At 33.0% G+C, this 17745-nt stretch overlaps 1 protein-coding gene across 3 annotated transcripts; it reads left to right on the top strand.

The window, feature by feature from the left end:
- The first annotated feature begins 8012 nt into the window (after window positions 1-8012).
- LOC131594497 (uncharacterized) lies at window positions 8013-13476 on the top strand. Of its 3 annotated transcripts, XR_009281411.1 has the most exons (9): window positions 8013-8260; window positions 8364-8477; window positions 8567-8648; window positions 9437-9520; window positions 9679-9810; window positions 12044-12854; window positions 12958-13008; window positions 13145-13183; window positions 13290-13476. XR_009281411.1 is itself a non-coding variant. In XM_058866646.1 (7 exons), the coding sequence occupies exons 3-6, from the start codon at window positions 8613-8615 to the stop codon at window positions 12215-12217; spliced, it is 426 nt and encodes a 141-aa protein (XP_058722629.1). In that variant the 5' UTR covers window positions 8015-8260; window positions 8364-8477; window positions 8567-8612; the 3' UTR covers window positions 12218-13183; window positions 13290-13476. The 3 variants fall into 3 exon arrangements, 1 of the variants encoding a protein (XP_058722629.1); XR_009281410.1 differs by having other exon boundaries at window positions 12958-13183; XM_058866646.1 differs by having other exon boundaries at window positions 8015-8260; window positions 12044-13183.
- The last annotated feature ends 4269 nt before the right edge of the window (window positions 13477-17745 follow it).

Below are 17745 nucleotides of genomic sequence, written 5' to 3'. Positions count from 1 at the left end.
AATGCAAATGCAACTATATGCATGTGGTACCAAAATCTGGGATAACCCAACTCACCGATCCACCATCGTCAAGGATACGGCAACACCCACTCACTAATTCCACACAATGGGAATTAGCTACCACTGATCCACCATCGTCAAGGATCAGCCACATAATGATTATGAATGCATGTATCAACCATAACATGCTTATCACCCACATAAATCAACCAAATGTCATAATCATCAACCACCACAACAATCAATAGCCATACACAATTATGCTATTTCTCCACCACAATAAAATACATATTTTACATCAACAATATATGTATAACAAACACCAATTACAACCACGACATCATAACAGGTAAATCATTCATTATACAGTGCAACAACAATAATACCCATTTGCACAATTAACAGAAGCAACCACATTATCACAACATACATCATTTCACATATCCAATTATGCACACCACAACCATTGCATCTCATCAACTATGCAAAACCAGAATAAACCACATTTGAAGAAAATGATACTTTTTTAAAATAAGATCAAGTTATTATTGTTTTATTCATTTCATATGGTAGAACATTCAATTTAAGGAACAACGCCCAAAACGGCGTCTAAAACTGACTTACGGTTTGAAAGTTACACATCTTTAACTTTTTACAAGAAAACAGTTATCGCTACAGCACGCGGCGCAACCAACGTTCGCGGCGCGACCTGAAGCATACAAACACGTTCGCGGCGCCAACCTATGCACGCGGCGCGATGCGAGAAAAGAATTACGCCTTCGCGGCGCCAACCTACCTTCGCGGCGCGAACTGGCAAAAACCAGAGATCTCACATCGATTGACAGCGTTACGGGATTCATCCAAAAATCCCCAAAACTCAAACCAAGTTATGTCATGAACCTCAAATACCACCATATCAGCCACATACATGTTATAACACAAATATAACACACAAAGAGGATCATTCAATCATCATAACAGTCATATAATCATGCAATTCATCAAATCATGCAATTCATCAAATCATACAATTCTCTTCAAAATCATCCCAAAACCCCAATCCATCATATAACCAATTGACACAAACAATGCATCTAAATCAGTCCTATTATCTATAATACGATAAAAGATATTAACCGGAAGAGTCCCCCCTTACCTTAGCCAAAGATCTTGATTAGCCCTCTTCCTCTTCTGTTCCTCTTTCACGTATCAGCTTTCCAATCTCTCATCTCCTCTGCTCTGCTTTTCACGTTCCTTTTTCCTTTTTCCCAATTTTCCTTATTTCCTTTATTTTATGACAACATAAAATAATTAGTAATGGGCTTACTCCCTTAGCACCCCCATACTACTAATGTCACCATTCTAGCCCAATGGCCCTTAATCCATAATTTTCCAATAATTCAACAAAATACCAAATAATTCTAAATAATAATTTAATTTCTGATTAAATTAAAATTAGAAAATATGGGGTGTTACAACTCTCCCCCACTAAAAGAGTTTTCGTCCTCGAAAACATACCTCAAGTAACCAGCTCGTATAAGAGTCCTTCACTTGACTCTCCAGCTCCTAATCAACATTACCATCAGTCAATCCTCAAAAATCCATCTGACATAACCAACAGGAAACATGTTTCATACATTCAAATCCCAGTTCTTGCGTCGCATTTGACTATCCAAAAGTATACCACTCGCTTTATCTCCAAAAAGGTTAACAACAACAGAACATTGAGGTACAACCTATACAATACGCTCAACAAACGAGTAATACAATTACACAATTTATAGTATGATCACACTTGATCAACAATACAGTAATGGATCCCTTCTACCGAACATACCAACCTTAGACACGCTTTTCCATCTGAGCGATAAGGAATTACTTACACTTTTCACCAACCGCTTCCTTCAAGAAACTCAATAATAATATTCCTATATCATCGGATTTCAACTTTCTGACTCCTCTTAAGTCACACCAGTAATTATCCAACGCGTTACATTCCGCTTTTTCCGCACTACTCTGACTACTCATCACAATCATCTATACCAAATAGGTTTCTGAGTTTTACCCGATTCCGACTCTCTTTACTCATTCGTTCAAGAGTCATTCTTCATCATTCATGGTACCAATTTACCACTCAGTAATACTTACTCGCATCCAGTGAAAACCAATTCCCGATTTACTTCCTCTATTTAAACATCCTAACCATCAGAACAAGTACACACTCATCAGCCTCAATATACCATCGCTTACAAAATAGCTCAACTGAGTCACGCTCTCTACTAAGGATCAAATCAACTCCGTCCTTCATAGAGTGTAATTCCTCATTATATCTGGAATTTACAATATCACCTCAATAACAGCACAAAATTATTACAGCATCATATATTATCAATCCTTCGTTTTAATTTCGCCGAATACATACTCGTTAACTACGTACAACCGTAATGACATATTCATCATCTCGAAAATTATTCAAAAGAGTTATAATTCTTCGACACGACATCCTTACATCCACTGGATTCTAAAACCAACATATAAATCAATACATATTCTCTATGTAGGCTTCCGACATATTAATTCCTTACTTCCCGCGAGTAGTACTCATAACACTACTCCACATCACACTTTCGCTGTGCGACTCTGATTTACCCGTCTTAAGTCATTTGTCCATCATGCTGCACTCTTTCATATCCACCTCTTCATAAATTCACACAACATAGTGAGTGATTTATTCCCACGGCTTCGCATTCATCACCTCTTAAACCATTAAGGTAACAAAACAAGCTTATCTCTTCTATATGATTCCATCTACTACCAACAAGAGATTTAGGGTGATCAAGTCCTAAATTTGTCAATATTAGTTGAAAATCATATTTAAGCATAAACCGTCGTTACTACATAATAGTGTCCATTTCCGAGTTTGCACCCAAACTCATTAACATCGTCATAGTTCAATAATCCACTACGGTGTCCTTCTTCTAGAATATTCTTCCGAAGCTCAAAACATCAGTTACACAAATCCAATCACTCAACCTCATTATATTATTCCCGTCGATTCTGAATTCACCGCCTTTACCTTGGTAATTCAAAGTCAACCTATCGATCAACTCAACATCATCTCTCTGACCTTCTCTAATCTTGTTAAGAATACTACTAGTCACCCTTAGCATACCCAAGCTAACACTATTAGAAGTGCCTTCACATACTAACTCAAGTCTCTAAATTGTCCAATTAACTCCAACTCATTCATCCTTAGCACCGACATATTTAAGGACTTCCTACGCAACACAATAGCACAACATTCATAACTCGTGGTTTTAATCCAAATTCTATTACATCCTTCACGTCCAAATATCATCCCACTCGGAATCTCAACAAAGTCTTCCTCACGTCAACAAATGTTAGAAATTCCCTACAATTCTTCTTTTATACTTATCGTTATTTTGCCATCACAAATACGATTCCAAGGGTTCTAAATTTTATCCCATCTTTACTACTAATGCACTCTTCACTAAAATTCATCGGCCCTCAAACCATCCTTATTACCGAACATCTCATCAACAACATGTTACACTCAATTTTGTTTCCAACAATCACGGTAGTAAGCATTCTTATTCAACAAGTTTCACGCCTCCATAACCAACTTCAGAACCTTTCCTCATAGGGTCACTCTACTGTATTTATAACTCTTCCATAATGTAGAACATAATCTCTCCTCTTCATAGGTTCAAACGACACATCAATCCGACACTCGGAACTCAAGATATGAATTTTCCAATCATTGCCCGAAAAATGCAACACTGACATCATGCAGTGACACTCTATACGATATATCCAAAACTCCTCAATTGGTAAATTCAATTCTTAAAATTACTCCTCAACAAACCTGCTAATTGTTCCTTCGATCCCTTCAATCACTGACACTGACATCCCGTGCAGTACCAATAAACAAGTCTAGTTATAAGAACAAGAGTAACCGTAACTTCGCCTCTTACCAACGTCATCCTGTCACAATTAATTATCTTACAGCTGTTGCAACCATTTTTATAACAAAGTTCATCTCGTTAGCTTTCCAACGCTTCAAATGGAACTCAATTCGGTTGTCCAAAACTCCAGTTATGAATTTTCGAAGTTCCGCAGCTATTCAGCAATTTTCCTGCGTTTTGCTTACGAAAATCTCTCTCCAAAACTCATTCTCTTCAACTCTATCACATTCCAAACAGCCCCTTATCGTATCTCTTCACTTCCAAACATTCTTATGACTTGAGCAACACATCCTATCACCGAAGTGCGATTTCTGAAACATTACAACATCAATCCTCTTCGCAAACTTGCAGCTGAACCTCTTCTGAGTCGTAAGGCTACTCAACTGACAACTTCGCAGCACACCAGCAGAGCTGCCACATTGCAACTTTCCAATTTCCTTCTCTTATAATAACTGTCAATTACCTCTAATCATCTTCCTTCAAGATGTTCCAACTCAATTCCCAGTGAAGTCTTAATTCCAAGTCACCTTCAACTCGGGAAACAACAAACTCCAACAACGCTCGCACTGTTGCCAACAACAGCCTACTGAATCAATCCTCTTACAACTGAAACATAACCGAGAAGCGAAGCTTCTCCCCCACTTGTTTCAATCCAACACCCGCAACAAACAACCAAGTACCGACAGTGATTCACTCACATGTCGCGTACCAAGGAATAAAATGCCGACAATATACAATTGTCGCGCAACTCAACTGACTCAACAATTGGTCGGACGGACCGACCTGCTCTGATACCACTATTGTAACACCCTTCTAAACCCCGCGGAAATCAATAAAATAATTCAGAGTAAAACATGAAAACAAGGGTGCCACAATTCAATTTAAAACAAATTATCATAAATCAATTGTCATGCTTCACTTAGGGGAAAATCATCCATTTAACAAAATCATAATACATAAACATCTCATGTTAACACAGCGGACAATTCATCATTCGGATAAGCATAACATCATCTATGCAGTATCCCGCAGAATTAATACAATAACAACACGATAGAGTATTATCATAACTCTAAACTAGCGTTCCCCCAGTGTTACAATATCAGAGCATGACACCGACGCTATACTAAACGAACTGACTCATGAGCTAATCCTCACCGAGCCAAAAGCCGCTACTCGCCAATCTGAAATCATCAAAGTAAGGGTGAGTCTCATTCACAATTAACAAATGTTATCGAATCATAAACAATAACACATCATAGTCACATTATTCATCCAATTTCATTATATTCAGATTGTCAGGAAGTACTCATCAACACACAACAACAAATAGAATACACTACCAAGAGACAACACCATAATTCATCCAAATAAATCATAACCATTACACAATCATCGCATATTATAACATTGGACAATCTTCCATTCATGTTATAATAACACAAGTAGCCTAATGCAAATGCAACTATATGCATGTGGTACCAAAATCTGGGATAACCCAACTCACCGATCCACCATCGTCAAGGATACGGCAACACCCACTCACTAATTCCACACAATGGGAATTAGCTACCACTGATCCACCATCGTCAAGGATCAGCCACATAATGATTATGAATGCATGTATCAACCATAACATGCTTATCACCCACATAAATCAACCAAATGTCATAATCATCAACCACCACAACAATCAATAGCCATACACAATTATGCTATTTCTCCACCACAGTAAAATACATATTTTACATCAACAATATATGTATAACAAACACCAATTACAACCACGACATCATAACAGGTAAATCATTCATTATACAGTGCAACAACAATAATACCCATTTGCACAATTAACAGAAGCAACCACATTATCACAACATACATCATTTCACATATCCAATTATGCACACCACAACCATTGCATATCATCAACTATGCAAAACCAGAATAAACCACATTTGAAGAAAATGATACTTTTTTAAAATAAGATCAAGTTATTATTGTTTTATTCATTTCATATGGTAGAACATTCAATTTAAGGAACAACGCCCAAAACGGCGTCTAAAACTGACTTACGGTTTGAAAGTTACACATCTTTAACTTTTTACAAGAAAACAGTTATCGCTACAGCACGCGGCGCAACCAACGTTCGCGGCGCGACCTGAAGCATACAAACACGTTCGCGGCGCCAACCTATGCACGCGGCGCGATGCGAGAAAAGAATTACGCCTTCGCGGTGCCAACCTACCTTCGCGGCGCGAACTGGCAAAAACCAGAGATCTCACATCGATTGACAGCGTTACGGGATTCATCCAAAAATCCCCAAAACTCAAACCAAGTTATGTCATGAACCTCAAATACCACCATATCAGCCACATACATGTTATAACACAAATATAACACACAAAGAGGATCATTCAATCATCATAACAGTCATATAATCATGCAATTCATCAAATCATACAATTCTCTTCAAAATCATCCCAAAACCCCAATCCATCATATAACCAATTGACACAAACAATGCATCTAAATCAGTCCTATTATCTATAATACGATAAAAGATATTAACCGGAAGAGTCCCCCCTTACCTTAGCCAAAGATCTTGATTAGCCCTCTTCCTCTTCTGTTCCTCTTTCACGTATCAGCTTTCCAATCTCTCATCTCCTCTGCTCTGCTTTTCACGTTCCTTTTTCCTTTTTCCCAATTTTCCTTATTTCCTTTATTTTATGACAACATAAAATAATTAGTAATGGGCTTACTCCCTTAGCACCCCCATACTACTAATGTCACCATTCTAGCCCAATGGCCCTTAATCCATAATTTTCCAATAATTCAACAAAATACCAAATAATTCTAAATAATAATTTAATTTCTGATTAAATTAAAATTAGAAAATATGGGGTGTTACAAGCTGAAACTCTACAGAAGGTTTCACCCTGTTGAAGTACATTTCTGCCTGAAACAAAAACTGAGACATTGTAAGATGTTTTTCTTAACAACACATGTCCCATATTTAAACAACTTTGAATTCATTCTGGACCACACAAAACATTCAGTAAAATCACAGCCGTACAAAATAGTCGACAAAATCTCAACTTTTCAATTTACACTATCAAATATTTGACATATCCACTAAAAATCTGGTATGTGTAGGTTGATTTTGAAAAAACAGTACCTTTTTAACTATCATATTTTTCACCGTTATTCAAAAAATCCGGTAAAGATACGGACTTTTAAGAAAACCAATATGTTACCCCACATATCAGTTTTTTGAAATATCCCATAAATTTAAGTTATAATGAAATTTTCAATAATGCCCAAAAATTTGAAATTTTTATATACCAAAAATTTCAAATATACTACTGAAAATTTACTCATACCAAAAATTTAAGAGTGTGTTTGGATGGAGCATTTTAATGAGGAAAAGTAATGTTTTGAGAGAATTTAAAATGATTTGACCAAAATTCATTGTTTGGATACAAAAATGAATAATTGTTAAAATGATGAAAATTTATGGAGTATTTCATCAAAGTTAAATTTAATCATTTTGAAATGACACTAAAAACCAAATAATTTGAAATTCCTCTCATGTTCCATAGAATGTATTTGTTATTATTATTTCTTCATAATTTATAAATTGGTCCTCATATTTTTCAAAATTATAAAATTGACCCCAAAATTTTTTAAAAAATTGCAAATTGATCCTTAATAATTTTTAAATTTTACAATTTGGTCCTTCAAATTTTTAAAAATTAGAAATTAGTCCCTACTTTTTCATTTTTTAATTTTGTCAAAAAAATTTAAATTTTATACAAAATGACACCAAAAATCTAACAACGAATTATCTTAATACTCCATCCAAACAAAACAATTTAAAAATGAATGGATTTGAATTGAATCATTTGAATTGCTTTGAATTTTAAATAAATTTTTTCGGGAAATTCTTTGTACCTTATCCGGGATAAAATTAAAATAAAACAAATTGGAGCGCGACATGTAAAATTCGGGGGTTACATGGATAAATCTCCTTGATGCCCGCTAAGGTCAAAATTCAAATTTTTTTACAATCTATTAGTGGCACTTTTACTGTACCGCCGCAAACAAACCCTAATTTCGTTCCTCTTTCTTTTAATTCCGGTTTATCATATTCAATTCAAATCAGTAACACAGTGCAGCAAAGAGTGTCAAACAATAAATTGATTAAAAAAAAAAAAGGATTTTTGTGATTACTGTTTGGCAAACATTGCTGAGGATATCGATGATGGTCACTTGTGAGTAACTTTTTTATGCAAAGTTTTTCTAATCGATTTTTCGTTTTTCTGTGATTAGTGGATTGGATTATGGATAAGTTAATTGTGAATTGAATTTTGACAGATGTTGTGGAGATTGTGAGAAAGTGTTGGAAGATCAACATATTTCCCAGAAAACAGTGTTTTGTGATAACTGTTGTAAAAATGTTTCTGGTATTCGACTTGATAATGACCCCTTGTGAGTAACTTTCATGCTTTCATAATGATCCTTTTTTCAATTTTTTGTATGATTACTGGATTATTGATAGGCTAATGGTTTGTTGCCAGATGCTGTGGAGATTGTGGGAAGTTGTTGGAAGATAGTTTTTTAGTTATGGATGTACGCAGTGCGAGAAGGGATGCTAAGAAGGTAAGAACTAGGGTTTGGATAGTGAAAGGGTTTAGTAGTGATTGATTTGTGATAGCAATGAGTTTTGTTTAGATCCTTTGTTTGGAAGATCATAGTTGAGATTGAATTGAATAAAATTGGATGGGTTTCAATCCGCTATTTACAGGGGTTTGGTTGGAATGATATAGGGCAATGTAGTCAAGTACGGAATCTTAAGTAGGATTGGCCGGCTTGTGAAAGATCGTAAAACTCGGATCGTTAGCACGATATGTAAGATCCTATCAAAGGGGCCGATCGTGTTTTTTTTTTTTTAAGATATTGCTTCAAAAAGCTCGATCTTGACCATACTAGTGACGAAAACGATTTTCTCTGATCGTAGTACTCTTAGACATCCTCCAGCATTCGTAACACTCAATCTTGACTACACTGATAGAGGGAATGCTTATTTGGAAGATCACAATTTTAGGAAAAATGCTGCATAGATAGGTAATAGAATTAGGGTTTAGTGTAGGAACGAGTTTAGTTTAGGGTTTTGTTTGGATTCATGATAAGCAATGGATGATTGAGGGTACTATTATTTAATTTTGCATATTAAAAAGGAGATAGAATGGACCATAAAATTGTATGAATTTTATTTTTATGATATACATTCTACAATTCGATGTCCAAACAGGAGAGAGAATCATAGTTTAGGGATGAAATTGAAGCTTTATTCTAGTTTTTAATCTTTATCTTTAATTTCAGTGTAAAGAGTCAATTTGGTCTTTAAATGTACTTGGTGTTCTCTCTATCAATCTTATGCTGCATAGGTTGATGACTACATTCCCGGCGAGGGCCAATTCTTTCACCGGAACATTAAACGTTGGGAATATGATAATGAAGACTATCTTCAGGTACAAAAAGTTCAACTTTTTTCTCCTGTTTATTTTAACTCTGAAGGTGTGTATGATTGGATTGTGTTTTCCACTGGTTTGCTATTTCACTGTTTGATTTATGTGGAAATTTGATGTGTATTGCATTGCATCTAACTCAACCTTCAATTCTTTTAAAGGAACTAGCTGCCAAGGAAAAAATTGCTAAGAAAGCTTTTGAGAAGTTTTTCCGAAACTGTTCTAATGATTCGCTTGCAGCAAGAGACAAACTTGCTCAATCCGCCGTAAAATCTCTGGAAAAATCCAGAAAGGTAACTTTGAAATCAATTCTCTTTTGAGTTTCTAGTCTGTTACATAAACTGTAACTAAGTTAACTTACAAATTTCTGTTATGAACTATATTATGACTGTACTGTTTATTGTGAAATCTAAATGTTTAGACAAACCATCATCGTTCTCCACAACCCATGCATCATTTGATTCAAGATCATCAAGGTTTTACAGTCAACCATCTTTTTAGTTTGCTTCTTGTTGGCCAAGTTTGAATTTGTCATCACAAAGACAGCATCATTCACTGTCTTTTGTTTCAAGTTGTTGGGAATCTTTCAAAATGAAAATTTAAAGAAATTTTACCATCTCTAAAGCACTCCAATTTCGCTCACAACCGCATGAATTGCATGTCAAACTTAACACATAGAATGCAAAGTCTGAAGTTCTGGATGCTCATCTCCATAGTCCAACAGTGTGACTGTTTAGTTTTAAGGACAGCTATAATTATCATACTTCTAAAAAACTTTGCTCGTGTCTTGAGATCTATAAGTCATGATCTGTTCAAGCAATCATATAGCTCACTTATAATTTAAATCCACTAAACAAAGCACTTTGATTAGTGGATAAACACCTTTCAAGCAAATCACCTTTATCTATAATCACTTCTTCAATAAGCTTCCCTTCTTCTGTTCTGGTTAACATGCTTGATGTCTATTCATTAGATGTGAGCATTCCTATCAATGCACTTTGATTGTCCATGAGACACCCCAAAGTTAGATAAGATGTTGCAAAGCGAGTCTTGGCTGGTCTCACAAAATCATTTTCTTTAGTGAAATATTGTAATAAAAGAATTTAGGAAGCATATGAATTAATATAAATATATTGTGTAATGTTCTTACCATTTGAAATTGTTTCATGATAAACTGTTGTCTTTTTCTCAAAATTCTTTAACGTAAGATCAATAGTGTGCACTTCACATGGTGCTTGTTCAAATGCCTATATGCTCAGCCTCGCGTTCTTTGGCCTTGACTAGATCGTGGGAGTGAGTGGAACCAGTCAACCCCCTTAATAGGGAGGGCAATTAGCTTGCAGGTTTTGTGATGACTTTAGTTACCTCCCCAACGTGGCTTGACATGTTCCCCGGCATTCCTTGACTGAGACATATTGGGTTAGACCGGGTGATCCATGACTAAGACGTACCGGACGAGATCAAGTGCTAGCCGCTTGATCCCCTTTCAAGTCAATGCTCTTTCCATGTCATTCCCAGACTAGATGATTGGTGGACAGGCCTCTTTAAGGCCCATCCGAAGTTATTCCAGTTCATAACATTTGACCGAAGAGAAGGATTTGGTGTGACCATCCATGACTTGGTTTACAACATCTTATCTAACTTTGGGGTTCTTAAGGGAAATAAAGGGGAATTATTAGAATGCTCACATCTAATGAATGGACATCAAACAAGTTGGCAAGAACAGGGGAGGGAAAGCATATTGAAGAAGTGATTATGGATATAGAGCTTTGAAAAAATATTGTGATTTGCTTGTAGGTACTTATCCATTAATCGAAGTACTTTGTTTAGTGGACTCAAATGATAAGTTAGCAAAGGGGTTTATTTATGAGACACATGCTAAAGAGAGACTCCAGAGCGCCTTCTATGGCATCAGATAAGGTAAACTATAGACTCTGCATATTGCATTGAACATTGGGCTGCAAGTAATTCAGTTTTGTTTTTGCATTATTTAGTTTCAATCTTCCATGGGATATCATTGATGAGAGGTGGGATAAATAACTCCACAGGCCTTTGCATGCTACAACTATGATTTCAAAACACTAGCATAGTTTTTACATAGTGCCATAACTATGATTGAACTTAAAACAATAACTCCATCACAACACAATTGTGTTAGCCGTTAGGTTGTCAATAGCAGCTGTGTGGAGACCAGCTGCGACGGTGAGGTCGCAGGCCGTGCAAAACAGATTGCTGCCACTCTAAGAAAGATAATGAGTTGTGGTTGAGGAACGGATCCCGTTCTAGATCGGATTTTGGCCCACTATTCTTTTCTCCCTTGAAAACCGATATTTGAGATTTTGCTTTATCTATCTGTTTTTTTATATCCAATATTAATTTTACTTGATTGTTTGTCTCTGTTGCATAACTGTTAGATGTAATGTGTAAAAACCCGGTCCTTGTGTTTAAAGAACCATTTTGCAATATATACATGGCCCAAATGGAAAATACTAACATTAATCTTTGTGGTTTCAATGCTTGTTATAGAAACAGGCACAAACTCGAGAGAATCTCAAGAAAGTAGCCTCTGAAAATGATAATTATTCGGAGTTGAAGTCAAAGGAAAATGGATCGATTGACGAACTTACTAATACTTCGTATCAAGAAAATGAAGGAAGGAAAAAACGACAACGACGGTTTGCACCTAGAATATGCAAATGAGTCAACTATGAAGTTGATGATTATGGCTATGATGTTTATTAATATATAAAGTTACTATAAACTCTTCTTACTTAACTTATCTGCAACCTTTTCAAACATAATCAACATAGTTGGCAGCAGCAGTGGAAGTGAAGATTGTTGAAAAATCTTGGTATGTTGAGATTCATCATCCAACAGGCTAGAATCATTTATCAGTATTTAGTTCCTTCCAAAATTTTGTCAATCCATTCATTACTGTCCATTTATTCTTTTTGATTCTTCCTTTACTTGCAAACTACGCAAGAACATAGGTGCTACAACTGCATTCTTCATGCATCTACAATATAAGAAAGTTAACTGATCTGGAAAAACCAAAAATGCCCTTCTTGCCCAATATTAAGCCACGTGTATAGGCTTAACAACCAGCATTGCATTTTCTTTAATTTGGAACCATCTTGCTTTTCCACATCTCCACACTCTTTCAAATTTCAAATAAAAATTTTCATTTTACAAACTCATTTCTCTCTCATCTTTCTATCCAAACTTCTACCCTATCTATGTAACCTTCTTTTCTTTCTAATCCTTTCTCCTACAACATGATTTCCATTTCAAATTTGTTGGTGATGAATCATATTTCGATTTTTTTAAATTACATGAGGTAAATCCTTTTGCACGGATTTGATTTTTGAAACCCTTTTAATCAAAGTTGTTTAATTTCTTTATTTTGCATATGATTCTATTTTTTTGGTGGTGTAAATCAGACATGCAGGACTTTCTTGGAAGAGTTTTGAATATTGTCAATGATGAATTTGGTATTGTAATCCTTTTCCCCAAAATTCTGATTTTTATGTTTATGTGTAATTTCCCACTTCTCTCTTCAATGCTTCTTCTTAAATTTTACATATATGTTTTACATGTTTGTTTACTGACTCCGTTTTTCTTTTTCAGTTTTTGGTGTTGCTTTTCTGTGTTTAGATGGTTTTCAGGGTTAGGGTTTCACTTTTTCACCTAAACTTTTAATTTTATCTTTTTTCTATAAATTTTATATTTGTTTTCATCATCTTTATAAATTTCAGATTGAATGATTTTTCAGATCTACTGATTCAACTGCAAGAAGAAATACGAAGCAACACAAGTCTATTAACTTCTTCATCTCTGTGATTCTTCATATTCTCTCATGTTGTTGGTTTTTGTTTTTTTTTTTTGAATTTTAGATTTTGATTTCAATGTTGCTGGGTTTTTTTTGCTATTGAAGGTTTGATGATGTTAACACTGTTTCATATTCTCTCATCTTTAATTTATTTTTAACTACTAGGTATATTATAATATTATAATAGTAAAAGAATATCAATCAAATGAAACAATTTTATTAACAGTTCAATAGACATGATAGAAATATATATATATATATATATATATATATATATATATATATTAAGACATTATTTTTCATTTTTATATTACTCTTTTAAAAAAGTATTGACCATTTACATTTAATTTTTTTATCAAAAATAAAAGACAATTAATGATAGTTAATTGTGAACCAATTTTATTTATTTAAGCAAAATATTATGATTTTATTTTAAGATGGTTGAAAAAAGTGAACTTATGTTCTCTCTTCTCTACCACATTTAATTTAATTTAATTGATTCTTTGATGTTATAACCACATGGAGCTGTATTTTAAGCAAAGGAGAATTTGAAAACTTAAAATGAAATAAAATTAAATTACATGGGTACTATATCACTATTAAACTCTTGTATGTATCTAAGCTATCAATTAAAAATAAGTAAAATTTAAACACTTGAGTACATAGGTACCTGCTACTATATATTATGATATGCACTTGAGTACATAGGTACCTGCTATATATTATGATATGCACTTGAGTACATAGGTACCTGCTACTATATAGTAATATTATGATACTATATTATGATATGCTATTGGCTCTATGACTTTGACAACACCATGCCCCTCTATCTTTTTTTGGGATGACAAATAAAACACTATTGTATATTTTATTTATCATATCAAAATAACATATATAAAAATAATTTTAAAATAATTAAAAAAAGAAAATATTAAATAATGCAATCTCTCTACGAATAATTAAAAAAAAGAAAATATTAAATAATGCATTCTCAAGATAATATAGATCTTTTATTGCCATTTTTGAAGCTCATAATAAAACTTAAATTAATTTAAAGATAATAAATTGAAAAAAACCACTTTAGAGAATTTTTAGGGAAGGGAACGATTTTACTTCCCATTTTCTCTCCTTTTTCTTATTCATTATTAATTGTTTTCTACTTTATTTTTTAAAATAAAAAATAACCAATTTTAAGAAAATTAGGGAGAGGTGATTCACGTTTCATGTTTTTTTCTTTTCCCAATTTTGAAATAATTAGGGAAGAGGTGGATAAAAAACAACCAATTTTGAATGTTTATGTACTAAGTTTTTTTTTTTTAATAAGCAATTTGGACCTAGCGGGTTTCGAACCTAAGACCTTGAGAGGAGCACACTCTCAAAACCCAAGTGATTCATCGCTAGACCACACACACGCACACTATGTACTAAGTTTTTGTTCTCTCTTATACTTTTTTTTTATCATATATCCTCTTTGATTTTTATTTTTTGTGTGTTTGGTTTGATTTTATTTTTTCTATTTTTATGTTTCATGTGTATTCTCATATTTATTTGCATATTGTTTTGCTTAATGATTATTTTTACTTTGATTTCATACTATTTATCAAATAAATCTTTGATTTCATACTGAAAATAAACTTCATAAAATATATTTTAAGTATTTTCATTCTATTTTCTCCAAAAGGTCTATTAAAATAAATATATATGTGTTTAACAAAAACCAATATGTTATATGTATTATATATTTAACATTGAATGAAAATTATTTATTATTTTTCTTCTTAAAATATAACTTACTCAAATTATTTAAAATAATTTTAGTTTAAATTCTTTAATTGTGAATCATGTATTATATATTTAATACTGTTATTAAATGATTCATATATTAAAATCAAATGTGGTATTCTCACCTTTTTTTTAAATTCATGTTTCTTAAATTTTATTTTTTTTATCAAAATATGTGTTTGTTTTATATATTTTATTAAGTGTTTAATTTTCATGATGATAATGTGAATATTAACGGGAACATGTAGTTACTGATTAAAATACTAAATATTAACGGGAACATGAAGTTACTTATTATAATATTGAACATTAACGGGAACATGAAATTACTGATCACAATATTGAATATTAACGGGAACCTGAAGTTACTGATTAAAATATTTTTTATTAACGGGGACATGAAGTTATTGATCACAATATTGAATATTAACGAGAACATGAAGTTACTGATTAAAATATTGAATATTAACAGGAACATGAAGTTACTGATCACAATATTGAATATTAACGGGAACCTAAAGTTACTGATTAGAATATTAAATATTAAGGGAACATGAAGTTACTAATCAAAATATGAATATTAACGGGAACATGAAGTTACTGATCACAATATTGAATATTAACGGGAACCTGAAGTTACTGATTAAAATATTGAATATAAATGGGAACATGATATGAACATGAAGTTACTGATCAAAATATAGAATATTAACGGGAACATGTTATTGATCAAAATATTTTAAAATTAATAGGAATGAAGTTACTGAGCAAAATATTAATATTAACGGGAACACGAAGTTACTGATCAAAATATTGATTATTAACGGGAATGTGAAGTTACAAAAGGCTGTTTAGACACAATTTAATTTTCGTGATTTCAATTTTGTTCCTTTTTTTTAGACACAATTTAATGTTAATTGTTCTTATTTTTTTCCACAAAATATTAATTACTTTTAATATAATTTTTTTATTAAAAAATATACATCTGAAACAAATGCGCGTCCCGTACCCGAACCCGTGCGAACGCACGGGTTTGTTACTAGTTATTATTTAAACCAAAATACTCCAATTCACTTTCATCAGCTTATGATTGTTCTAGAGCCACCTTATTCAAGCTGATGCAGAGTGGAGGAAGTGTTGGTGAATATCATTTAGATTTCACTTTCTTGGCAAATAGAGTTGATTGCTTAAGTCATTATGCCATAATGGATTATTTTTTCAGTGGCTTATATGAAGGAATTCAGAGAATAGAGGGCAATAGACCCTCTAATATATAGGAAAGGCATTGGCGGTAGGAGGACTGTTACAGCAGCTACTGGTAAACATAGTTTCTGCGGTGATAAAAATTTATTTTGAATAAAGAAATTGTGTAAAATTAATTTTAGTTAATAATAAATTAAATGAAAAGTGATTATATTTGAAAACATTCATGTGCAAGTTAATTAAATAATAAATTTGAATATAAAAATCTAGGGGTGAAAGCGGGTAAAAAATAACCTATTAAACTGATAATTCAAACCAAATCAAAAAAAATATATTGTTTCTGGTTCTGTTTCAAAATCGAACTAAACCAATAAAAGTCAATGTGGATTAGTTCGGTTATCGATTTTAGTTTTTAGGAACTGTCAAACTGAGAAACCGAACCAATTGATATAATTATACTCTAAATCTTTTATTTTACCCATCATTAAACTTAATTTTTGTATCGTTCCGATTATTCTCCCTCTTTGTTTACGTTTTCTTCCTTCCGGCAAAACGCGCATCTAGAATCAAACTCCAAAACATAGAAAGTAGAAACCATAAGTCACAAAATTTGCTTTCACCGAATTGTTGCTCTCGCCGTCCACCACCACTGGTGCTCCCTCTACCGTCGTTTTAATATGTTATGGTCGTTTTCATTGTGTTTAAGTTCTCTTTGTTAATTCATTTTTTCTTTTTTTTCTTCAATAATATTTCTTCTAGTCTTGTTACAAAATAGTTTTGATGTGTGTTTGAGGTGTGAAACATGTTAATTTATGTGTATTGAAATTTTTTGCTGTTATTTTTGTGTTTTATATGTTAAGCTTTCAAATCTCATCTTAACTTTCAGATGCAAAGTGCCAACTTTTGTATTTGATAGTGGAATTCTTTGTTGTTATTATTGTGTTTTTATATGTTTAAGCTTTCAAATCTCATTTCAACATTCTGATACAAAGTGTCAACTTTTGTTTTTGATAGAGAACTTATTTTATGATGCAATGAAAATCACATCATTGTTTCGTATGGATTAAGAATAACTTTTAATTTATTTGAAAAAATAGGGCATGAAATAGATTGTATGAAATGTATTATTTTAAAAAATAATACCATAAAATTCACTGAAAAACAAGATAGTGGAGAATACACCGATGAATATAATGTTTTAAAAAAACATTGTAAATCGATTAACAGAATCAAACCAAACCAAACCAGATTGATTAGTTTGGTTCAGTTTCATTTTGAAAAATACTAAAAACCAAACCAAACCAAGCCAATCGAGATATCATCGGTTCAAACATTATTTTGACTAAAAATTGGTCCAAACCGAATCGATTACACTCTCATAAAAATAATGTTTGAATCACAAACTATCGAT

This window comes from Vicia villosa, linkage group LG4 (genome assembly GCF_029867415.1).
Source record: "Vicia villosa cultivar HV-30 ecotype Madison, WI linkage group LG4, Vvil1.0, whole genome shotgun sequence".
Lineage (NCBI taxonomy): Eukaryota > Viridiplantae > Streptophyta > Magnoliopsida > Fabales > Fabaceae > Vicia > Vicia villosa.
This window is presented reverse-complemented; position numbering and strand designations above follow the sequence as displayed.